This window comes from Diceros bicornis, chromosome 29 (genome assembly GCF_020826845.1).
Source record: "Diceros bicornis minor isolate mBicDic1 chromosome 29, mDicBic1.mat.cur, whole genome shotgun sequence".
Lineage (NCBI taxonomy): Eukaryota > Metazoa > Chordata > Mammalia > Perissodactyla > Rhinocerotidae > Diceros > Diceros bicornis.
The window spans coordinates 28,414,015-28,439,715 of record NC_080768.1 but is presented as its reverse complement, the minus strand read 5'-3'; the positions used below and the strand labels follow the sequence as shown (position 1 = coordinate 28,439,715).

Here is a 25,701-nt window from a genome sequence, read left to right as displayed (position 1 = left end):
GTTAGCTCTTTCCTCTCACATTTTACTTTAAGCAGCAAGAAGACACCAGGAGGCATTTTCAATACTCTGGTTGGAAATATACTTAGCTAGATCGCTTAATTCACTCGCTATATTTTCCACTTCCCACATAACTGCCGGTGATAGTGTTGCTAAACTTTCTGTCCCTATGTAACAAGGATTTTCCTTCCTCCAGTTTCCAGTAACATTTACCTCACTTTCCTGCAAGTCCCCACCTGCAGCTTTATCAAAGTCTACAAGCCTTTTATCAACAATTTCAAGGCCCTTTTAGGCTTTCAATGACTCTCCTCAAAGCCACTCCCACAGTTTAGGTTTTTGTTAAGGTAGCACCACACTGACAGGTTCCAAAATCTGTATGTTCTATTATTGCTCTGTAATAAATTAACTCAAAACTTGCCTGGCTACAACAGTATTTGTTATCTCACTAATCATGAGGGTCAAGAATCTGGGAGCATTTTAGCTAGGTGGTTCTGGCCCAGGGCTCTCATGAAGCTGTAATCAAGCCGTTGGCCAGATCTGCAGTCTCTGAAGACTTGACCGGGGCTGCAGGTCCGGCTCTAGGCTTCCTCTCATTGATGCTGGCAGGCGTGGACCTCTCCAGGAGGCCGCTCACGACACTGGTCACACAGACCAATCCTGATACAGTGTGGGAGAGGACTACACACGTGCGTGACTCCCAGGAGGCAGGGATCCTGGGGGCCATCTGGGAGCCTGCCACTACATTTCCTAAGTAGCATAATTACTTGATAGCTTACACAATAATCAATTTCTTGAAAGTTTCTAAAAATGTGGGGTCTTTTTTTTGTACTTTTTAATCGGTGGTTCATAAGCATAGAAAAGTCTGACAGGACATAGAGAAAACCATGATGTTAGTTATGTTTATTTCTAGGTATTGGGATTATGGGTGATTTTAATGTTGTTTTTGTAACTTTGTAAAGTTTTGAAACACTTTCACAATTAACTTAGAATCAGAAAAAACGATGAATATTTTTCAACGTGTGATATTCCAGAGATGAAAAAAACTTAAAAGTTGAGACAACTTATTCATTTTCAAACACGTATTAAGCACTGACCATATACTAGGTACTTTTTTGTGTGTGTGAGGAAGATTAGCCCAGAGCTAACATCCGACGCCAACCCTCCTCTTTTTTTTTGCTGAGAAAGACTGGCCCTGGGCTAACCTTTGTGCCCATCTTCCTCCACTTTATATGGGACGCCGCCACAGCATGGCTTGATGAGCGGTGCGTCGGTGCGTGCCGGGGATCTGAACCTGCGAACCCCGGGCTGCCACCGAAGTGGAGCACGCACTTAACCACTACGCCACCAGGCCGGCCCCATACTAGGTACTTCTGAGGGAAAAAAAGACATAACCCTTGCCTTTAAGGAAGTATGTATTTGGGAAAACAAAAACATAGCTATAATCCAGTGTAATAAATTGTACAGAGGAGGTATAAAGCAGCATTAAGTAGAGGGAATACACAGAGGAGTCAAGCTAACTGACTTTCGAGACAGAGCAGGGGAAAAGAAGAAGGGAGTGACTAGAACCAAGAGCCTTTTGTACCACACTTGGAGCCTGCACTTGGCATTCGAGTCCACGTATACACCATTACAGGTTTGTAAGCAGGAACATGAAACGACCACAGGTATATTAAAAAAAATTCACCTACATTTTTAATGTTTTATTTTAAAAAATACTGATCCATTTGGAACTTTAAATGTTACAATTTAATGCAAGGCAAAATTATATAAATCTCGAACATTAGTTAATTAAACATTAATACATACCTATCAAAAAGAACTTTAAAGACCTTTGAAACGTCTTTAAAGTATAATTTCTAGAAATATAGCAGGATAAACATTCCTCCTTATAAGGCTTTAAAGAGTTTGACTGAATTGTGAAATGTTCAGTGTGGCAAGATAGATTGAAGAGGCAGGAAACCAAGCTATATGACTTTGTCTCAACGTACTGATAAATGTCAGCTAGGAAAAATATAAATTATTGAGTGCCTGATGGTGTACAGTTTTACCAAGTTCTCAGTTGGTACATTATAAAATGGCGCATTCCAAAAATTATTATATGCAGAGAGCAATCCTTTTCTAATCCTTTATGTCCATCAACATTAAAGTGTTTACTGCCCTGAGCTCAATCAAGGTACGGCATGATTTCTACATGAATCATTTATTGTCCTCTAAGGCCATGGCGTAACTGATTTTATGTAGAACAGGTGGTTCTCATTTGAACCAGTGGCTCTGCTCTCTCTCTTCCACATTGAGTACAGTATCCACAGTTATTCCTACGTCCTGCAGTGAGCAGCCTCCCTCCACTTCCAGAGGCCTTCTGGGAAAGGAAGTAGAAAGGCTGTATAGGGATGTGTGGTACCCAATTTTCATCATCCAGTCAAATAAGACCTAAAAGATAAAAAGCTTAGTTACCAAATACTGTACAGAGTTGTGTTCCTCCAGATCACCACGATATTTTACAATTCGTTCACTGTTAAATCATTCCCCCAGAAGTAATGAAACAGGACTTTCACGTCTTTCAGAGGAACTTTCCAGAGTATAAAGGAAAATAGCATGCCATGAATTTTGAGATGTGAACAACCTTTAATATTTAATAGCTTTTGTTTCGGAGAAGGCTTAGGGACTACTAGCACCTACAGATAGCAGAAGCATTTAACAATTAGGAAAGCCCCAACCATAGGGAATAGAAAGATTATTTAATAAAAAGATGGAGAACAAAAGGTTAGCACTTGGGAAAAAAAATTATTTACATCAAAATCTAAGCCAATAGTCCACATCAAAATCACTCAGGAAGTTTGTCACAATAGACATGTCCAGGCCCCAGAGACTCTGCCTTATGACAGCCCAATTTTCAATGGGCCATCCCTAGAAATTTATAACAGTCCCTGTCATGAAGATTCCCATAGTAACTGTCCAAATTTCCACTTACTACTGCCTAAAAACAATGCCTGCAAAGGATGGTCTGTTGCTTTAGGAAGAAAGCTGGATGAAAGAAGGGTTCTCGGGGATAGCTGGAGTATCAGTTATGGGTAATGGCAGACTTCTACTGCTAACCACCATCCACGAACCTACTGATGTTCCATGTAATAAATGTACATCTATGTCTAAAGCTCCGTAATTTTCCACTATATGGATATGCCTCAAGTTAACCAATCCCTACACAGACACTTATACGTTTGGTCACTTGTCTTATTTCCATAGAATAAATTCTCATAAATGAAATTACTGGACCAAAAGATATATTTTTAAATATTTTAAAGATATACACTGGTAAATTATCCCACAGGAACGCTGATGAGTGATTAACAAGAATCCCTGATTTCCCCAAACACTGGCCAAAACTGAGTACTCTTCTTTTTAATCTTTGACAATCTGATAGGTAGAAAATGGTGTCCCATTTAAATTTGCACTTCTTTGATTCTAAGTGAGGCCAAACATTTTTTTCATATTTTTATCTGTCACTTGGTTGCTCTTCTTTACAAAATCCTTCATGTTTTTTATCTGAGATTCTACTGAGGTGTTTATCTTTTCGTTGATTTGTATCGCTCCTTATAAAGAAATGACTATCATACATAGATAATAAAATATTTCTTCCAAATTTTTAACTTTATGAACTTTTCTTTATAGAATTTTAAATTTTCACGTAGTCAAATCCATCAATATTTTCCATTATGGTTTAGAGCATTCTTGTCATAGGTTAAATACAACAATCAGGATAGAAAATTATTTAGATATATTTTTAATGCATGCATAATTATATGTTTAAATGCACTTAATAGAAATATATAAAAATATTAGTAATTGGCTTTGGTGTCAGACTACAGATCAAAATTTTTTTCTCTGTATTTTTCTGTTTTCCAAATTACTGCTAATGAACACAGTACTGGTTTTTTTTTTTTTTTGAGGAAGATCGGCCCTGAGCTAACATCTGCCAACCCTCCTCTTTTTTGCTGAGCAAGACTGGCCCTGGGCTAACATCCGTGCCCATCTTCCTCCACTTTATATGGGATGCTGCCACAGCATGGCTCGACAAGCAGTGCATCGGTGCACGCCCGGGATCCGAACCAGCGAACCCTGGGATGCCAAAGTGGAGCACGTGCACTTAACCACTTGCGCCACCGGGCCGGCCCCCACAGTACTGTTTTTAAAAGGAAAAAAATCTATTAGAACAAAAGGAAACAAGCCCTAAAGAATGATCTGAAAATTACATACAGATAATGAGGCTTAGGTTAATACTCCATCAGAGATCATTGGAGTAAAGTTAATACTGGCTGCTTCCTAAGCATTTGAAAGTATCTTACCCACCGAGCTGTGAAAAGGTAATCACAACAAAAAACAACAAATAAAAAAAAAATAGGAAAAGGAAGAACTTAAAAAATTTGAATTCAGAAATCACAGTTCAAAAAAGCCCAGGGGCCGGCCCCATGGTGCAGCAGTTAAGTTCACGCGTTCCCCTTCAGTGGCCCAGGGTTCGCGGTTTTGGAACCCTGGGTGCAGACCTAACGCACCGCTTATCAAGCCATGCTGTGGCGGCATCCCACATATAAAGTAGAGGAAGATGGGCATGGATGTCAGCCCAGTGCCAATCTTCCTCAGCAAAAGAAAAAAAGAGGAGGATTGGCAACAGATGTTAGCTCAGGGCTGATCTTCCTCACAAAAAAAAAAAAAAAAAAGCCCAGCATGCCTAATGATTCAAATTTCTGCAACACTGAGTTCACATAAACGCTCTTTATCCTCACCTGATGGGAATACCAGACAATAAAGTGACTATACCTTGCCTACTGCATGGGAATAAACAATTGCCAAATTCAACAAAAATACTTCTCAAAATAAGAATTTCCTTACCTGTGAACTGCAAGATTTAAAAAACCTTCTCCTCAGGACCTTCCCACTTGGACATCGGAGAGCAACAGTAACTACCTGAGGAATAGAAACGTTCAAATAAGAATTCCAACCCACTGCTCTTTGCAATTCCAAAATTACTACTCCTACGAAACATCTGTAGTTATAAAAGCTCACGTTGGGTTTTGTAGGAATTTATCTCTGAGAGTTGTAGACCAACATAAAGATCCAGATAAAATTCACTCTAAACATAGAAATAATTCTTCTGACACTGAAAAACATCTTCCTACTGACTGAGGAGATCAGTGACAGAGCCTTCCAGAAAGGACACCAGAGACTAAGTGCTTCTGTCTGCCTAGATAATATCAAGATTGCAGGGCAGGCCCCGTGGCTTAGCGGTTAAGTGCGTGCACTCCGCTGCTGGCGGCCCGGGTTTGGGTCCTGAGTGCACACTGCTTCTCCGGCCATGCTGAGGCCGCGTCCCACATACAGCAACTAGACAGATGTGCAGCTACGACATACAACTATCTACTGGGGCCTTGGGGGGAAATTAATAAATAAAATTATAGCAAGATTGCAGCTGGGCTTAAAAAGTGACCTACCAAACCAAGAAGACCAGTGCCACCTCAGCGTCTACACACAAGAAAAACACCAGGTTGGAAGGAAACAAGAAGTCTCCCAGTCCACTCTATCACTGGAGGCTGTGCACCAGGCCTACGCCATCCAAGGGAGGAGACGAGCCTGGAGCTGGTCCTGCCTGCCGGGCTCTAAGAGACCTCCTCTCCCGGGAGCAGCTCCTGCTTCATCTGCTGCATGTATCAAGTGTCCCCATATTCCTTCCTCTGATAAAACAGTTAAACAGCTAAAAAGGGCTTGCAAACTGCTAGTATATTGAGGCACATTCTAAAAAGAAAAGATGATGAATTAGTAATTTATTCTGATCTTCATTATTTACCTGCCAGGAAACCCTTTCTTAGGGTTAACATTATCATACTCTCCTGGGAGCCTCGTAGGCATCACAGTATGTAAAAATGGTGGTTTTACAGCAGCACCTCCCCCTTCAGGAAAGCCATGTTAGAAAATATTTCCATTCAAGGAGGTAAGGTATTTGATTCACATCCAATCAGTGCCATGTTGAGCTCCGTTATTACTTCTACTAAAGAAAATTTTATAATAAAACAAAGAAATCACAAAATAACTGAAGCACATATTAAAAAACAATTTTCCTTATTTTTAGAAACAAGAAAATTTAACTTTTACAGTGAGGTTTTGTTCAAACTCTAGTCATCTGATGGAATTAAGGCCAAATGCTTTATGAGAAACTAGGGGTAAAATATAACAAATTAATGTTTTCCATTACAATCAGATAAATACTTGAGGGAAACAAACTATCATTGTTTGAAATCTAGCAATTGTTCTGTTATTACAATCACTGTCAAAGTTGGCTGTGCAGTTCCTCCTGATATTACTGACAGTGCTGTGGACTGACACAGAATGGGTAAAAAGCCTGGGACACAATCCAAATTAGAAAATAAATCACTGTCCCAAACGCAGATTGTTAAATGGAATCTAAATTAAAAGTAGCAGCACTAATTAAAATTTGGTTCCCAGGTACTCCTTAAAATGAAATAAAATGGCACACAATAATGCAAATAGTCGCTATGGTAATATGGTAACATTATATGATGATCTACAAAATTATTTTCAAATTACCTTAAATTCCAGCTACTGTCTTATCAATTTAAAAGTAGAACAGTAACATATGGTGAATACTCTATTGTGAATTCTAGACTACCATGAGTTATTTCCTCCTCTCATTTTTAAAATCTTACCGTATTATTATAAAACTCTACGGAGAGTTGCAATACTAAATACATAACAGGCACAAAAAAAACCAGGCATACTGCTTAAGTAAGAAACGCAGTAATTAGGTTTCAGATCCCTCTCTCCCCTGTCAGAAAGCCATGTTAGTCATTAGTTCACTCATCTATTAGTCTGCTCCTAAATCCCAGCAGGCTTCCATTATAACAGGAATTTTCTCGTAAGGCTCATTGTTGCAGAGTCACAGTTACTACACATACAGAAACATACAGATAGATAGCGACACCTTCATCCGGTTGTAGTAACCTTTAAATGGATGTTAGTCCCTTCCCCAGCAACACAGAATTATAAAGACGTCCCTCTATTCTGTGGGTGACACCAGACACTTAATGGGACCTAACTTAAGAAAATAGAGAATTTCCTGAAAATTATTATTTCCAGTATTCCTAAAAGTGAAATTATTCTTTTACATAGGTACTCATAAAACAGTTATGTAGCTTAGGGATTAAAATATATTTGTTATGGGGCTGGCCTGGTGGTGCAGTGGTTAAGTTCACGAGCTCCGCTTTGGCAGCCGGGGTTCAGGAGTTCAGATGCTGGGCACAGACCTACACTGCTCATCAAGCCATGCTGTGGCAGCAACCCACATACAAAACAGAGGAAGATGAGCAGAGGTGTTAGCTCAGGGCCACTGTTTCTCAGCAAAAAAAAAAAATATATATATATATATTTGTTATGACAGGGGTAGGCTTTATGTATGATGATATGTCGTGATTATGTAATATGATATGTGATGATTATGATACCAGCACAAACCTGTTAAGTTAACAAAATAGGAAATAGTATTTTGTAGAAAGGCAGAAACAATGTAACTATATAACAACAAAGACAAATATCCTAAAATCACAGGTAACTTTGGTATCGCTCTCATTCCCTACTCCAGGCGTGCCGTTTTCACTTTGAAAACACTTTATCAGGGTGATAGGGTGGAGGATGGGTTGGAAGAGCACACTCCCCAAAACAGAATGCTTTCTTTTTCTTACTTTTAACTTTTATGATGATAATGACACTCCATGCTTAAGGTCTATTTTCATTATTCTGAAAAAGTTGACTAAACAGAAAGGCAGAGAAGTCTGGGGGTGGGCAGGCTAACTGCCCAGAAATAGGTCATTAGCCCAAGACTAGGAACACCAAGATGTAGGTCAATGAGAACAGGAGAATTACTGAAAGATGGAATGGGACATTTGAAGTCATCCAGGGAAGTAATGGCTTGCGAATGGTTAGTGGAGAATTAAAGATTTTTGCATTGAATTCTTAGAAATCTATGAGCAGTAGCACCTGCAGATGGAAAATTCCTTGCCCAATGATGATTCTGATAGAATCAGAACATTCCAATATTGATTAGCTTTTCTTGATTAGTGTAGACTAGAACACACTATAAAAGTATCAAGTAGTATCAACTATACATTAGTGATATTCTTAGTAAAACTTCATTATGTAATATAAAAGTTGCTTGTACCGATTAATACAGTATCTAGAGGGTGCACACATTTTACATGTGATTTTCAGGCAACAACTATTTACCATAATTTTGTTGACTTGATTAACCAAAAGCAGAGCAAAGAGGAGCAAAAATCCGAGCAGGGCCAGAACAGGGGGAAGAAAACAGGGACAGCGTTGCTTATAGAGGGAATAAGGGCTGAGTGCTAGCTGCAGCCAGGAGGCCTGCGTTCTCCCAGCAGGTACCTCGGAAACTTCCACCTGTGGCTTCAGCTCCAAGTGAAGAGCTGGGATGAGACAGGTATTTAGGTTCATTCCAGCCCTAAAATAACATTACTCTGACATACACTTTAATGAGCGTAACACAAAGTGTCACCTGTCAAGTACTGGAAGAGGCAGAGGAGAAATAAAAGGGAACGACTATGAAGGCCTCTTACAGAGGAGAGCAGCATCGACCGCCTCTGTGGCAGAGGTTTCTTAAGCTTTGTAGGGTCACAGACGTGAGATTCAGAAGAAAAACACTGTCCTCCTACCTATAATCACAAAAAGCTTCAATTTCAAAGGATTCACTGACAACCTGATGTCTATAATCCATGCACCTTTGGTGACAAACTGCTGTTCTGTAGAAATAATGCCATGTTTTAAAGCTAGAGTAAATTCATAAAAGGCATTTCCTGTCAAACCTGAGCTCGATTTAATTACTCCTGTATTATAAATGGTTGTCACCCAGAGCTTGAGGAGAAGTGAGGATGCAGAATGGTCAGGACAGACATATCACGGGCGTGAATTTGTTGGGTGTAACAAGGAGGAATCAGAAGTTTGTTTGTTTTAATTGTGTTTCTCCTAGGGGTTCAGTATCTGGATTGCACACTTCACTGTCTCTATTTTTGCATGACTTTTGGGTTTTCCTTCAGACGTCTAAAGTACTAAATTTAAATGTTGCCAATGTGTTGACAAAAATGAAACCCTCCCAATGGCTTTCACGGCTGCCTCAAAAATGGTTTTCAAGGAGTAAAACAGTTGCTGAGCTCTAGGAAATGGAAAATCCTCAGGGCTCTCCTTTGCCTCAGTGACTTAAAGGCTGTAAAGACACAGGCTCCCCATACCCTAGAGCCGTACCTGAAACTAAGCTGGGCAACGGCAGACAGGCAGCGTGGATTATAACAGAAGAGGTGGGCAGGAGGCAGCTCAATGCAGAGTGGGGTTCAGTCTGACCCTACCCCCAAAACAGCAAACCATCCTTCAATTCACACATCTACAAAGCAGCTGCATTCTTCGTTTCAGCTTTTTTAAGGGGAAAAACACAATTTGAAGTCATCTGCCTATTTTGACTCTGTTTTAATAAGTAACTCATTTGCTGACCTGAAGTTCTGGAAAAGCCCATGTATCCTATCTTGGCCTGATGAAGTGGGACGGCTCTAAAAAACAAACTCAGCAGACGGCAGGCTTCCAAAATAGGACTCGACTGAGGAGTCTGATATGACACCATATTCAAAGCAAGACCTAACGACAGTGCAATCACACAAACACTTATGCTATCTTGTCCTTCTAAACCCAAATTTAGATAAGACACCTCACTTGACGTTAAAGAAAACATACGTAATTTTTGAAGGAAAAAAATAAGCTTACTTCTTCAGCTGTTTCAGGAGGTTCTTCAGGTAAATCAAGAACCTAAAGAAAAGTAACTATTAGTAACAGGAATGTAAGCACTCCAAAGAAGAAAATGATAATCTTTACAGGCGTAATTTCCTCCCCCCCCCAAAGCCCCAGTAGATAGTTGTATGTCATAGTTGCACAGCCTTCTAGTTGCTGTATGTGGGACTCGGCCTCAGCATGGCCGGAGAAGCGGTGCGTCGGTGCATGCCTGGGATCCGCACCCAGGCCGCCAGCAGCAGAGCACGCACTTAACCGCTAAGCCACGGGGCCAGCCCAAAAATGATAATCTTAACAAGAAGAGTTCCTTTCAATACAGAGTTCAGACACATCTAAGCTTAACGAAATCTTTTCTTTTAATATACAAAAAATATGTTTATAAAAAGTACACAATTAGAATGAGAGCTCAATTAATAAACATTTCTGGGTAAGCAACTTTGTACTAACAACAGATCCTAAAAATAGGATTTAAGAAGACAGCTACTAGGGCCGGTCCGTGGCTTAGCAGTTAAGTGTGCGCGCTCCGCTGCTGGCGGCCCGGGTTCCGATCCCGGGCTCGCACCGACGCACTGCTTCTCCGGCCATGCTGAGGCCGTGTCCCACATACAGCAACTAGAAGGATGTGCAGCTATGACATACAACTATCTACTGGGGCTTTGGGGGAAAAATAAATAAATAAAAAAATTAAAAAAAAAAAGAAGACAGCTACAAATCTATACATAAAGAATTTTGTTTTTATGATGATCCAAGATACTATATAAAAATGTCCTATTTAAGGAAACAGAGGACAAATATTAACATGAATTAAGTTCAATAAGAACCCAAAATTATTTAGGTTCATACATATATACGTTTTAAGTGCATATTTTGAGTGCATATTTTTCTTCTTGGGGACTGGATAACAGCCACTTTGTTTTCATGATTTACTCACATTTTCCTATTTCTGTTACTCTATTAACAAACCAGATGTTCAGACCATTTTCTCTCATTAAAACACTTGTTGCCAACAATTTCACCTTCAGGGATGCTTTTTATTTTTTAATACCATGGACTCCATGTTTTACAACATTTTATCTAGCAAACATTAATTGCATTTATTAAATAAACCATTTGTTTTCCCTTGTTATCAAAAGCATTATGACAATCAACCAAAATTTACCATTAGAGGGCCGGCCCCATGGCTTAGCGGTTAAGTGCGCGCGCTCTGCTGCTGGCGGCCCAGGTTCGGATCCCAGGCGCGCACCAACACACTGCTTCTCCGGCCATGCTGAGGCCGCGTCCCACATACAGCAACTAGAAGGATGTGCAGCTATGACATACAACTATCTACTGGGGCTTTGGGGGGAAAATAAATAAATAAATAAAATCTTTAAAAAAAAAAAATTTTACCATTAGCAGGAGATAATTCATGTCATTAGCAAAAAGCAAAGAATCTTGAATTTTTAATTAGTGCATACAGTTCATCAGATCTTTTTGAAATGTTAGAAATAGTTCGATGACCTGATTCTCACCCTTGAGCTCCATTAAAGGACCAGGAAACCTCAGAGTGAGAAGCAGTACACTAGAAACGACTTTCAGGGAGTAGATGGCCTACAGGCTCTCCCTACAGGTCAGTAAAAACAGACTTCTAATTTCCAACCTTTGTCAGCTCCAAATCAGAGTCAACTTAGGGATCAAAGATTTGAAAGAAAAAAAGGAATAATAAATCTGGGCACTGTTCTAAAGTCAGTGGTTGCTAACCCATTCCCTAGAAGGACCACTGAGAGAAATGATAAACCCATATTAATAATATCAGCAACAGGGGCCAGCCCAGTGGCGTAGTGGTTGAGTTCATGCGCTCTACTTCGGCAGCCCACAGGTTCGCAGGTTCGGATCCCAGGCACAGACCTATGCATGGCTTATCAAGCCATGCTGTGGCAGGCGTCCCACATATAAAGTAGAGGAAGATGGGCACGAATGTTAGCCCAGGGCCAATCTTCCTCAGTAAAAAGAGGAGGATTGGCAACAGATGTTAGTTCAGGGCTAATCTTCCTTACCAAAAAAAATATATATAATATTAGCCACTCAGTAAATATGGCTTAATCATGTCTTAGCTACCCATAGATATATTTCCCTTAGTAAACAGTACATTTTTCATTTTTACACAATCAAATTGCTTCCTCAAGAAGAACTGAGTATTTTCTAAACCTATTATCATTTATCTTCATAGCTTCCTTCTAAGTTTGGTTCAGAACATTAACATTAATATTAAACCGGAAGTGATTTTTTGTGTGTGTGTGAGGAAGATTAGCCCTGAGCTAACGTCTGTTGCCAATGCTCCTCTTTTTGCTGAGGAAGATTGGCCCTGGCCTAACATCCGTGCCCATCTTCCTCTACTTTATATGTGGGACGCCTGCCACAGCATGGCTTGATAAGTGGTGTGTAGGTCCGTGCCCAGGATCCAAACCTGCGAACCCCAGGCCACCAAAGTGGAGCACGTGAACTTAACCCCTATACCACCAAGCCGGCCCCAGGAAAAGTGATTCTTAATGAAGTTGATCACTTTGTAAGGTAGTAGGAAGACACCATGTGGATTAAAAGCCAGTCCTAATCTTCACTCAGTACACCAACACCCACAGAATAATACTCCTCCTGCACACTGATACACTGCAGTGAGTAGGCATTAAGTAATGCACCTTCTTCTGCATGGGCTGTTCAGCAGGTGGTGAAACTTTGGTTAAAGGCTCAGGCAAGTTCCGTCTCTTTGCTGCTTCTCTGTTTGATGTTTCAAAAGATGTCTGACTCTCATTTTCAAGCACCAAATCTTCACCACCCTGGTCAAACACAACAGAGAATTTCTAAGGAGATGCTCTCTATCGACTCTATTCTGTTCACAATGACTATTTCTTTTCCCCTGATAGCATTTCAGTAAAAAATATAATTAAGTCATTATTAGACCCATAAAATTAAAGAATTATCTCCTTAAACAAGAAAACATGGAGCTTAACGTCTTATACAAACTACCCTTATCCAGCTCTGAGGTTCCCTCTGATAGATACAAGGCTGAGAGGGACCTTTCCCCCAAGTTTTTCAGTAGGATGTAAGAAAGAAGAAAACCTAAATGAGACCATTTCCTCCAAGGGATTATGCCTTAAAAAGCTGTGAAAATAGACCACGTATGTAAAAACATGTGTCTATGTATGTGACCACGCAAAACTTCCATAGCCGAATGTGGCTCTAGTATCTTGTTATATATAAACATAGTTTAGTTCTCAAATTCAAACTTTGATCTTCCACTTGAATTAATCGCTTTAGGAGGCAAAAAATTTTATTCCAGAAATCATAAAGATTACTCTTCTGTGTGAGTGTGTGAGGAAGACTAGCCCTGAGCTAACATCTGTCACCAATCATCCTCTTTTTGCTGAGGAAGACTGGCCCTCGGCTAACATCCGTGCCCATCTTCCTCCACTTTATATGCGACGCCGCCACAGCATGGCTTGACAAGCAGTGCCTCCGTGTGTGTGCGGGATCCGAACCTGTGAACCCTGGGCGGCCGCAGAGGAGCGAGCACACTTAGCTGCTACGCCACCGGGCTGGCCCCCATAAAGATTACTTTTTATTAATATTATCTATTAAAACTTTTTCCTTAGCAAGATAAATCACTTAAAATTCAAATTCTCAAATATATACTACTTTTTAGTTCACTAATGCCTTTCTTCCATATCTACTGACCTTCTAAAAGTTCTCTTTATCAGACTAAAATGGCCACCATTTTGGTGGGCTGTTTTCCCCATTCCTTTATCTTAAGAGAATCTGGTGGAAGGAGCATGGGGAATGGGAGTCAAGAGATCTTGATGCTGAACACTTAACTGGCCAAACTTGGGCTGCCTCCCTGCAAACCACAGGGCTGGATCAGCCGACGGATACACTTCCCTTTAGCTCTAACATTCCGATGCTCATGCTCTTTGATAGTCCTAAGAGCCTTAAGTCATAACAACTCCAATGGTCTACCCTGTCCCTGACTTTTTGTTGTCCCCACTAATTAGGTTAAAACATATACTAGTAGTGCTGTGAAGGCATAGCCTAAAAGCAAGGGGCAGAATCACTAATTCACAGTGTGACCATTTCAGAAAGAGCTGTAGAAGCTAAAATCAGGCTCTCAATGTCTAACACCACAAAACTGAACAGAAGACAAACTCAACTCAGAAGGGAAATCACTACATAGAGCAGCTGCATTTTATGTTGCCTGTCTTTCACATTAATTTTATTACCCGCTCTTGATTGTTTTATGACATGTTTACTATCATGAAATGAATAAAAACTGATTCACTTCACCATAAGAATTCTGTTTACTGGATCATTTTCTTTATAAGATGGTGAAAGGTACAGTATAAACAGAAAGCAAAAAAAACAAAAAAGTATTTGGGACAGAAATGATCTTACACATAAAATCTGTGTCCAGTTACTCTAAAATTTAATTCCTTTATGAGTATCCTTTTTCCTCTATAAGAAAACTAAAAATTGTAAACTTCCATGAGCAAAGGACAAAATTGATACTCAGTGCCAGAGGAAAAGAGTCAAAGGTTAACTGGCTTTACAAAAACAGAGCCAAATATAATGTGAGCTTAAAGACCCTGGAGATCTTACTTCAGGAAAGATCGAATTCTCTTATATAAAACATAGTGATTTAGTCAATAGTTTTCTCAACGACCACCTTATGTTAGAGCTTTTCAAGTATCTATGCTCTTTAGGCATTAAAAACCACTTAACCTTTTGACACACAAATATGCTGAAAAAAACTGATATACAATCATTACTATTATTACTCCAAAAAAAAAAGACTATAGTACAGTTTAACATCATTTGCAACTTTAAAAAATCAATACATGGAAAAGGAAACATGAGTAAGAGCAAAACTCAAAATATAAAAAGAGAACATTTTCTAACCCCAAGTTTATGACCATTGCTTAACTTCCAGGTTTCACCCGTCATCTGATAAAAGCGCTCTTCTAGTTTTTTCAATTTCATTTCCTGGTGAGGTTTTAGAACATTCTCTATGTATCTGCTGGCCTGTTCAAAAATAAAAAATTAGGTGTTGTTACTATACATTAACCTTCCTAAGATTTTACAATGTCTATAAAGTTGTAAATAAGAACCAAGTAAGACTGGGGCTCGCCCGGTGGCAGAGTGGTTAAGTTTGCATGTTCTGCTTCAGCAGCATGGGGTTCGCGGGTTCGGACGCCGGGCATGGACCCACGCACCACTCATCAGGCCGTGCTGTGGCAGCGTCCCATATACAAACTAGAGGGAGATGGGCACAGATGTTAGCTCAGGGCTAATCTTCCTCAGCAAAAAGAGGAAGATTGGCAACAGATATTAGCTCAGAGCCGATCTTCCCCACCAAAAAAAAAAAAAGAACCACGTAAGAAATTGTGTTTTTACATGAACTGAATTTTGCCAAAAAAGCAAAATACTAGCAAACTAAATCCAACAGCTTATTGAAAAGATTGTATACCAATGCCAAGTGTGATTTATCCCAAGAATTCAAGATGGTTCAACATAAGAAAAATCAACGTAATACATATTAATAAAACAAATAGGAAAACCCCACATGATCATCTCAATTGATGAGGAAAAAGCATTTGACAAACTTCAACATTCTTTCATGATAAAAATACTCAGAACTAGGAACAGAAGGGAACTTGTTCAACATAACAAGCATCTAGAAAAAATCCATAGCTAACATCACATTCCATGGTGAGAGACTAAAAGCTTTCTAAGATCAGGAACAAGATAAGGAAGCTTGCTCTCACCACTGCTATTCAACATTGTTAAGAAGTTTTAGCCAGAGCAACAAGGCAAGAAAAAGAAATAAACAACATGAATTTTGGAAAGGAGGAAGTAAAACTATCCCTAGTCTCAAATGACATGATCTTATATATAGAAAATCCCAAAGAATCCACACACAAAACCCACTAGAGCTAATAAACAACAGGCAAAGTTGCAGGGTCCAGGATCAACACACAAAAATCATTTGTGCTTCTACATGCTAGTAATGAAAAAAATCAAAAAAGAAAATTAAGAAAATAATTCCATTTATAATAGCATCCAAAAGAATAAAATATTTAGGAATAAATTCAGCCAAGAGGGCGAAAGCTCTATACCCTGAAAACTACAAAACATGGCTGGAAGAAATTAAAGACATAAATAAATGGAAAGACATTGCATGTTTATGGACTGGAAGACTTAATATCATTCAGATGTCAATACTACCCAAAGCAATCCACAGATTTCAATGCTATCTTTCTCAAAATTCCAAACACTTTTTTTTGCAGAAATGGAAAAGGCAATCCTCAAATTCTATGGAATTGCAAGAAGCCCTGAATAGCCAAAACAATAGTGAAAAAGAACAAAGTTGGAGGACTCACACTTCCTAATTTCAAAACTTACTAAAAAGCTACAGTAATCAAAACCACATGGTATTGGTACAAAAACAGATATAGAAATCAACAGAATAGAAGTGAGAGCCCAGAAATAAACTCATACATCTATGGCCAATTGATTTTCAACAAGAGTGCCAAGACCATTCAATGGGGAAAGAAATAGTCTCTTCAACAAACGCTGCTGAGACAACTGGATATCCACATGCAAAAGAATGAAGTTGGACCCTCACCTCACACCATATACAAAAATTAACTCAAAGTAGGTTAATAACCTAAATATAAAAGCTAAAACTATTCAACTCTTAGAAGAAAATATAGGGGTAAATCTTCACGGATTTGGATTTGGCAGTGGATTCTTAGATATGACACCAAAAGCATGAGCAACAAAAGAAATAATAGATGATTGGACTTCATCAAAATTTTAAAATTTTGTGCATCAAAGGACACTATCAAGAGTGAAAAGACAATCCACAGAACGGGAGAAAATACTTGCACACATATATCTGGTAAGAGTCTAGTATCCAGAATATATATAAAGAATTCCTATAATTCAACAACAAAAAGACGACCCAATTTAAAAACGGGCAAAGGACTTGAATAGACGTTCCAGAAAAGATATACAAATGTCCAAAAAGCACATGAAAAGACACTCAATATCACTAGTCATTAGGGAAATGCAAATCAAAACCACAACGTAATACCACTTCATACGCATTATGATGGGTATTTAAAAGGGAAGGGGGTGGTGGGAATAACAAATTTTGGTGAAGATGTGGAGAAACGCGGACCCTCAGAAATTGCTGGTGGGAATATAAAATAGTATAGCCAGTGTGGAAAATAGTTTGGCAGTTCCTCAAAAAGTTAAACACAGAATTACCATATGACCCAGCAATTCCATTCCTATGTATATACCCAAAAGAATTGAAAAATAGGTACTCAAACAAATACTTGTGCACAAATATTCACAGCAACACTATTCACAATAGCCAAAGGTGGGAAAAAACCTAAATGTCCATCAGCAAATAAATGAATAAACAAATGCTGATATATCCATAAAATGGAACATTATTCAGCCATAAAAAGGAATGAAGTACTGGTATATGCTATATGGGTGAACCCCAGAAAACATCATGCTAAGTGAAAGAAGCCAGACTCAAAAGGTCCCATGTTGTATGATTCCATTTATATGAAATATCCAGAAGAGATAAATCCATACAGACAGAAAGCAGACTGGCAGTTGCCAGAGAACGGAAGGAGGGGAAAATGGGGACGTGACTGTTTAACGGGTATGGGGTTTTCTTTGCGGGTGAAGAAAATCTTTTGGAACTAGACAGAGGTAGTGGTTGCACAACATTGTGAATGTTCTAAATGTCACTGAATTGTACACTTTAAAATGGCTAATTTTTATGTCATGTGAATTAGACCTCAGTAATAAAAAAATCTGAGCATGAACACAGAGAGCAACAGATATTTAAATGCCCCAGATATTTCTGTATTCTCTCTCTATATATAAACTCTCTAAAAATTATGCTTTACCTTTTCTCCCTGGGCCTCTTGTTGTTTTTTTCTCACAAGTTTTTGCCTTTTCTCATTTTCCTCTTCTTCTTCTAAGACATCAAAACATAAAAGGGCTTTTTAATCACAAGTACCAATAAGTTGAATATTTTCTCTGAAAATAGTTTGTGGATCTTAACATTTTGGGAGAGACAAACCTTCAAAAAACATTATATTTTTCAAATAATGAAAATGAGATACACGCAGACGGTTGAAAGAAAGAAATCTGCAAGTAAAATCTACAACAAAAGGTCTGTTCAGAAACAAAAGTTCTCTGACATGCGTTAACACTGTATGTTATAGTTTTGGTGAGGAGGCTGATGGTGGGTGTGAAGAATGATGATGGTAGGTTTTTCTCTGCAGGCCCCTGACAGAGCTTCAGCAGCTCCAACGCATAGACAGCATGGAGCCCATTAGTGCACACGAGTGTGGAACGCTGCACTGCAGGCATGAGAGGCGCCGTTCGGTCACCTTGGACATGACAGTAACAGCAACACGCCTAGATCCCAAAGGTCGGGTGTGCTTGGCAACTCCTATAGTGACTGAACCAATATTAGGATATAATCCACTGAATGTCAAGAGAAAGGATTTCTGCTGTTGTACAGAACTCTTTCATTCCAAGCACAATAAATTTCATTTCAGTTAATTTCATTTAACTGTAATCTCTTGAGGAATTATCCATCTTTTCAGAACACATATCCTTTAAATTGCCTGGCTCCTTAAATAGGAGCATTCTTTTCTGTCAACAACTTTATCTCTATGGCAGTAAATACTTCCTCAAGTTTATTAAGGAAAGATTAGGGCAGTAAAGCGCACAGGAAATCAGAAGGCCCAGTTTGGCTACTAACTTGCTATGTGATCAGTCAAACTTAGTGATCTTAAGACTCCTTCCAAACTCTGAATCAAAGAATATAGTTTTAAAATAAATCAATAGCAGGGGGTTAAGCGGCATTAATCCTCAAAGCCACTGAGAACTGACTACTTCTGAACTTTTGATATACCTCATCTTGCAAACCTTTACAAAATAGTGCAAATTAAAGTATTGGATAAATCTGGAGTCTTGTATCCCAATATCTGATGACAGAAGGGAAGATAGAAAGTGTGTGAGCAAGCTGATTTTTTTTTTTTTTTTTTGGTGAGGAAGATCAGCCTTGAGCTAACATCCATGCTAATCCTCCTCTTTTTGCTGAGGAAGACCGGCTCTGAGCTAACATCTATTGCCAATCCTCCTCCTTTTTTTTTTTTTCCTTCCCCAAAGCCCCAGTAGATTTGTACGTCATAGTTGCACATCCTTCTAGTTGCTGTATGTGGGACGTGGCCTCAGCATGGCCAGAGAAGCAGTGTGTCTGTGCGCACCCGGGATCCGAACCCGGGCTGCCAGTAGCACAGCGCGTGCACTTAACCGCTAAGCCACGGGGCCGGCCCCCAAGCTGATTTTTTAACTTGTTTGAAGATAACCTGACAATAATTAGGCACTATACACAGTCTCAATTACTTATTAGACAGTTTTAGACAGTTTTAGTCTTCAGTGATGATTATGTCTCAAAATTGTCAACCCATAAATGTACCAAAATGACTTGCACTCCAACAACATAAAGGTACAACTTAAAGCACATAAACAGTGTCAAGTGCACGTTTCCCTTACTTATAAAACAGAATATTTGACCTGATAGTTTAACGTATACAGCAAATATCCTCCTGACATCAAAAGGTATTTAATACAAAATTTCTAAGAGAAACTACAATGAGTAATTTTAATTTTCCAATGGAGTAATTTTGAAGGATAAGAGATCAAATGATTTACCAAAAGAAGAAAGAAAAAAATTTCCAAAATCTGTGATTGGGAGACCCTGAAATATCCCCATTTTCTTTTATGTTTGGGTTGAATAGTGTAATCTTTTAAGATATGGTTTTATTCACAGTTAATTTGAAAGGGCTATAAATTAAACACTGCTCATTTTCCTTTTATTTATTTACATTTAAATAAACAGCAAAACAGAACATAATGCACCAAATTCACTATTGGCAAGCTTCCTTTTAATAGGATACAAGACTGTAGGCATTAGTTTTAGGATTCATCTGTTCTGAGGTAAACTACAATATTGTCTTAAAAGATTTCTAACACTCACAAATGTTTACTTATCAAAAAAAAACAAAACAAAAATAAGAACAAGCATGGTTTCCTAAAATTAAGCTCACTTAACTGTACTTAAGAGACAAGTTTGTAAATAAAAACTGCCAGAATGGAATGAAAAATAAATTAGGTTAAAAAGCCTTTAGAGATGAATGGTGGATACATTTACCATTTGTAGAACAGTTTATAAGCTGTTCATATCAAATAGCAGTTAAGCTGTACAAACAATTTAAAATTAGAGAATTTGCATTGTCTCAACTTAGAAACAATATAGTTTCAAATACATATATGAAGAAAATGTACACGTTCTCACAAAAATGTTGGGATTTATAGTCCATTCAAAATCATGACTAAAGTTGTAATGATTACTCTACCTTGAAATTACATAGCACAAACTAATGGTAAAATGGTTCTTATTGTGCAAAGTTCTAGAATAAAAAAAGGAAAGAAATTTCAGTAGGAAAGTATAAAAGGGTAGCATAAACAATAAACTTACCTTTCAGATAAACTGGGGAAGATTTAAATGAGTTAAGCCATGAGGTAGTCAGAGAAATAATTAAAGTAAGAAGAGCAAGCAGTAAGAAAATCCGGCCACACAGCAAAATTAGATCTTTAATTCCTGATAAAGGTAAAAAAATAAAAATTACAATTAAAATTCAAAACACTCTTCTTGATACTAATAATAAACACATTAGAAGATTATTTGTACTAGAAAAGTACAGTTAAAAGTTGAGTCATGCAACTGTATTACTATTTTTCATATAGGCTCCTTTGGGTGCCAAAATTCATCTTGGTTGTCATTACCAGAACAAGTTTTCAGAAATTCTAGAACATCTTCTGTCTCACGTACATAGATAAAATTCAAGTGCCTGGCTACATTATAAATATTATGACTGTCAATAATGCATAAATTCTGGTTTCCCTTCTGCCCAGATAAGGAAATAAAATTATCCACATAATTAGGAATTAAATTGTGACGGTATCATCTTGTCAAATTCTAATTCTATTTAAAAACAGTCATTCCCACTGAAACACTAAATTCTTACTTCTCACAGTTAAATTATGCAACTGTATACTTCTCTATTTCTCAATATTTATTTGGTCATTTGTAAGTAAAATTACTATATACATGTTTGCCTAGGAAAAAAGTAAAAATTCAGTATTTGGTTTTATATTAAGAACAAAGATGAAAATTAAATCAGCAAAAACGTAACAAGTACCTGCTTTGTGCAATACAATTTGCTAAATGGTGAAGGAGGGGATATACAAGTTCAATTAAAAATGGTTTCTATCAGGAATTTTTACTCTTGCTTTGTAATTCTCAAAAGTTACGAGGCAGAGGTGCACAGGAACCATCTTACCAATGTGATTGGGGCTGGTACTTAGTCAATTAACTAAAAATTAAAGAAGGAATTATATATACAGACTTAAATATTTCATTTTTAACTGAAAACTGATAAGTATGCTATCCTTTTTTTAAAGCAATTTAAAGTTGTTTAGAGAAGAAATGCCAGCCCTGGTGGTCTAGTGGTTAAGACTGGTCCTCTCACCACTTTAGCCTGGGTTCGTTTCCTGGTCAGGGAACCACCTCACCCATCTGTCATTTGCCATACTGTGGTGGCTGTGTGTTGCTGTGATGCTGAAAGCTATGCCACTGGGATTTCAAATACCAGCAGGGTCACCCATGGTGGACAGGTTTCCGCGGAGCTTCCAGACTAAGACAGACTAGGAAGAAGGATCTGGCCACCCATGGCCATGAAAACCCTAAGGATAGCAGCGGAGCATTGTCTGATACAGTGCCGGAAGGTGAGAGGATGGTGCAAAAAGACAGGACAGGGTTCAGCTCTGCTGTATAGACTTACTAGGAGTCAGAATCGATTCGACGGCACTAACAACAAAAAGAGAAGGAATGATGTTTTTTTTGTGTTACAGCCCCTCTAATTTTTGCCAGCATTAACTACTGATTCAGGTGTTGTTCAATACAACACAATTAAATCTAGAGTTACTCTGGCCATTACAAAGGTAATTTTAATACCTGGAGTACTGGTATTTAGAGAAACCATTGAGTTATGGGATTCATGTTCCATAATATTGCTTTTTGTTCTAACAAACAAGCAATTTGCAAATGTCAGATGGGAATATAAAAGAACTAGATTTGTGTGTACACCTTTCAAATACAGTCATGTGCTGCATACGATGTTTTGGTCAACAACCGATCACATATATGACAGTAGTCCCATAAGACTAGTACCATATAGCCTAGATGTGTAGAGGCTATACCACCTAGGTTTGTGTAAGTACACTCTGTGATGTTGGCACAACAACAAAATCGCCTAACGACACATTTCTCAGAACGTATCCCTGCCGTTAAGCAATGCATGACTGTAAAAAATTTTTAAGTTGACTTGTGTGTGTGTGTGTGTGTGTGAGAGGAAGATTAGCCCTGAGCTAACATCCGTTGCCAATCCTCCTCTTTTTTGCTGAGGAAGACTGGCCCTGGGCTAACATCCATGTCCATCCTCCTCTACTTTATAGAGGAGGCCGCCACAGCATGGCTTGACAAGCGGTGCATTGGTGCGCACCCAAGATCCGAACCTGTGAACCCCGGGCCGCCGAAGCAGAGCGCGTGAACTTAACTGCTATGCCACTGGGCCGGCCCCTTAAGTTTTTTTTTGTACCTATTCTCAAGAGCCCACGTGCAGGGTTCTTCAAAGGATAACAAATGTTGAGGAACCAGCATTAAAATATTTAGCTTAAGTACGAGTAAAAATGTATTGGCAATGAAGGCTTTTACACAGCAGAAAAATATAGCGATTATTTTTCAATATATGTCCAAAAACACAGCCCAGGTGAAAGAACAGGTCTGGGAATTCCATTTTCCCCTCTGGGAATTCAATTAGCAGCTCTAGCTGAGAATATTAGTATCTATAAATACTGTTCCACACAAAACTAGCCCTGCAGCTGTTGCACTGGAATGTATGATTTGTAAAATAGACTTAAATACTGTTACCAGATATTTGCAGCACCAACATCAAGAAACCACAGTAAATAACCACCAGTTACAACTGAGAGACAATTCTAGGAGAAAGGAGTTAACTAAGTGAAAATTTCAGGAACTAGATGGAGATGCTGCCAGGAGCCCAGTTCCATTTTCTAGAATTTTTGGCCTACTTTTATTAAATTAAACATTGTGATAAGTGATGGGAATACAAAAACAAACTAGATGTGGTCTCTGCTCTCAAGAAGCGTATTTCCCTGTGGTCAGAGCTGATCGTGGTAACAGATCTCCTTCCTCAACCTTCAGTAACCACCTTCTCATTGACTAGTGACTCAAATATTAGTGCAAAGTAGAAGATTCTCGATGAGCAGAGTAAGGGTGGATGCCATAAAGGCAGGAGAGCAGGTAAATTCTGGAATAAGTGTGAAATTAACATTTCTGTATATCATTTGGATAAAGGTCTTGTTAGATTCCAATACAGCTTGAGTAAGTAGGAGGCTTCTGGAGGGTCTTTGTAGATTTTTTAAAAAGCATTTTATTTTAGTTTCTTATTTCAAGCAACATTTCTGGGTACCTGACTTCTTGGGTGTGGGGAGGGAGGTGGAGAGAGAAAGAGAGGAAATATACAAAACTAAGTTTCATCATGGTCTCTAACTTGAGAACTGAGCTCAATGAGGGAGACAAACATGTAAACTGATCCCTAGTATGTCCAATAACGAACTGATTCTCCACAGGTCCACCATTTTCCTTTAGTTTTCCCCTTATCACTGGCACTACCAACTACTTAGGGTTGTTCAACCCCACATGTAGGAGTCATCCTTGAATGCCTCTTTTCCCTCACCCCAAACATTAATCCATCAAAAAATCCTGTTGATTCTACTTTGTAAATATCCCAAACCTGTGCACATTTCATCTCCTCTGATATCATCCTAGTCTAGCCATCATCATTACTTGCCTACTTCAAAGCCTAACTTGCCTCATTGCTTCCACTATAGCTTCCTTCCAAAACATTCTCCACACCCATTCCGGTGACCTCTTTAAACCTTAGGTAAGTCACTTCACCTCCCTATGTCTCAGCTTCCTCAACTGTAAAATGGGGATTATAACAGTACCCACCCCGATGGTTGTAACGCAGATTAGATGAGATAATGAATAAACAGCACTTAAGAGTTTGGCTTATAATAGGTGCTCAATGAATGTTATTATCTTGAGCCACTCTCCCTCTAAATCTCCTTGGTCCAGTCACAACGGTCTTCATCTTTTTCCTCCAACATGTCATAATTCCTTTTGTCTGTCATGTCCCCCTCCCCATCCCGCTTTTCAAAGGGGTGGCTCTTTTTCATCATTTGAATCTTTGCTTAAATTCCTCAGAAGGCCTACATCACATCACTCTGTTGGTTTCCTTTTGAGCTCTCAACACAAGTAGTGGCTATGTTTGTTCCTCCGCTTTCTGCCTCTGTCCCCTTACACGCAACACTTCACCAGGTCAGGAGGCACACTTTCTCCGCCGAGTGGAGTCGGCCTCCGCGAGGCTGCGGGAGACTCGCTCCCGGAGGGACCCGGAAGCCGGCAGAGGGAGACAGCGCGACGCAGCCTGGGAATCGTAGTCACAGCCGCCCAGAGGCGACGCGGCTGGGAGACGGCAATTCCTCGCAACCGTCATCGGACAGTTACTCGATGCTGAGCGCCAAGAGGAGAAAGCCAACACTTACCGAGATCCGGGATCCCACGCCGCAGCTCCAGACACAAGAGCGGGAGAGCAGAGAGGAGAACAACACCAACAACCCCCCGAAACGCCATGGTGGCGGGAGCCCCGCCCCCGGGCGGAAAGCCCGCCTCTTCCGGTGGCACCTTCCCTTGGACGGTGGAGTGGAACCCTTCCTGAGGGAGGAATGTGGAGACCGACCCTGAGGTTGGGTCGTTGGTCGGCCCTGCCTGTTTGTGAACTCATCCACAGCCTTATGTCAGAAGAAGCACACGTCACATGGTGTCCAGGGGAGACGGCCCCACTGGCGCCCGCCTGGCCCAGTCCTCTGACAGCGAAGCGCGGGCTCTAGCGAGGCGGCTCCCTGAGGCAAGGCCGGCAGCGCCTGCCCCTTCGGCCGTGAGACTGTTGGAGGCTGTGCGAAAGCTCTCAAGAGTAAAATGAACTGGAAGAGAAAGTGTACGGGCAGTTGACGCTGTGAGGAGGCAGCCTGGCCTCTTGGCCTTGTGTCCGTAGAGGGTGATTGTGGGCTTTGGGGTCCGATCTACTAAGCACCACTCTTCTGAAGCACCTTATCTCCCTCACGGTTCCTGGCCCCTTCCAGGGTCTCTGGTTCCTGTGGGAAGACGATTCAAAAGTGAGCCCTGGCACCCAGTTCCAGATCCTGGAGACCCGCCACCCCTTGCTCCGCTCCTTGTCAGTTTTGCCAACAGGTGTTATTCTGTGACGTCATTGCCATCCCCTGACTCACCTCTATGGCGCTTCTGCCAACCCGCAACTCAATTAAGCTACGGAAGTCCTCGCAATTTATAAGATTTCATGCTTTGAAATCTTGTTTTCTGACCCATCCTTCAATCCTCCCACCTCATGCTTCAATTTAGTTCAACTAACATTTATTGAGCCTCACAATTTGCCTGGTACTGCAGAACTCATGGAGATTCAAGTACGTGTGAGTTACTGAATTTGTCCTCAGGAAACTCAGTTTAGTGGGAAAGACAGCCCTGTAAACAGATAAATACAGTGTCTGAGTGCT

The 25,701-nt window shown here is 39.7% G+C and overlaps 1 protein-coding gene across 3 annotated transcripts; it reads right to left on the bottom strand.

Moving 5' to 3' along the window:
* Window positions 1–1,664: 1,664 nt before the first annotated feature.
* On the bottom strand, window positions 1,665–24,803 carry UBXN8 (UBX domain protein 8). Of its 3 annotated transcripts, XM_058525156.1 has the most exons (8): window positions 24,676–24,801; window positions 20,462–20,584; window positions 17,814–17,884; window positions 14,782–14,904; window positions 12,531–12,668; window positions 9,832–9,873; window positions 4,885–4,959; window positions 1,665–2,427 (listed from the first exon to the last, which is right to left on the bottom strand). In XM_058525156.1, the coding sequence occupies exons 1-8, from the start codon at window positions 24,761–24,763 to the stop codon at window positions 2,251–2,253; spliced, it is 837 nt and encodes a 278-aa protein (XP_058381139.1). In that variant the 5' UTR covers window positions 24,764–24,801; the 3' UTR covers window positions 1,665–2,250. The 3 variants fall into 3 exon arrangements, with proteins under 3 accessions (XP_058381139.1, XP_058381141.1, XP_058381140.1); XM_058525158.1 differs by lacking the exon at window positions 12,531–12,668 and having other exon boundaries at window positions 24,676–24,803; XM_058525157.1 differs by lacking the exon at window positions 20,462–20,584.
* Window positions 24,804–25,701: the final 898 nt, after the last annotated feature.

Coding starts and splice junctions, on each gene's coding strand:
- UBXN8 (XM_058525156.1), bottom strand. CDS start 24,763: ATGGCGTTTCGGGGGGTTGTTGGTGTTGTTCTCCTCTCTGCTCTCCCG. Junction 9,874..12,530: donor AACAGCCCATGCAGAAGAAG/GTGCATTACTTA, acceptor ACTTTTCTTTAG/GTTCTTGATTTACCTGAAGA. Junction 2,428..4,884: donor TTAAATCTTGCAGTTCACAG/GTAAGGAAATTC, acceptor TTTATCTTTTAG/GTCTTATTTGACTGGATGAT.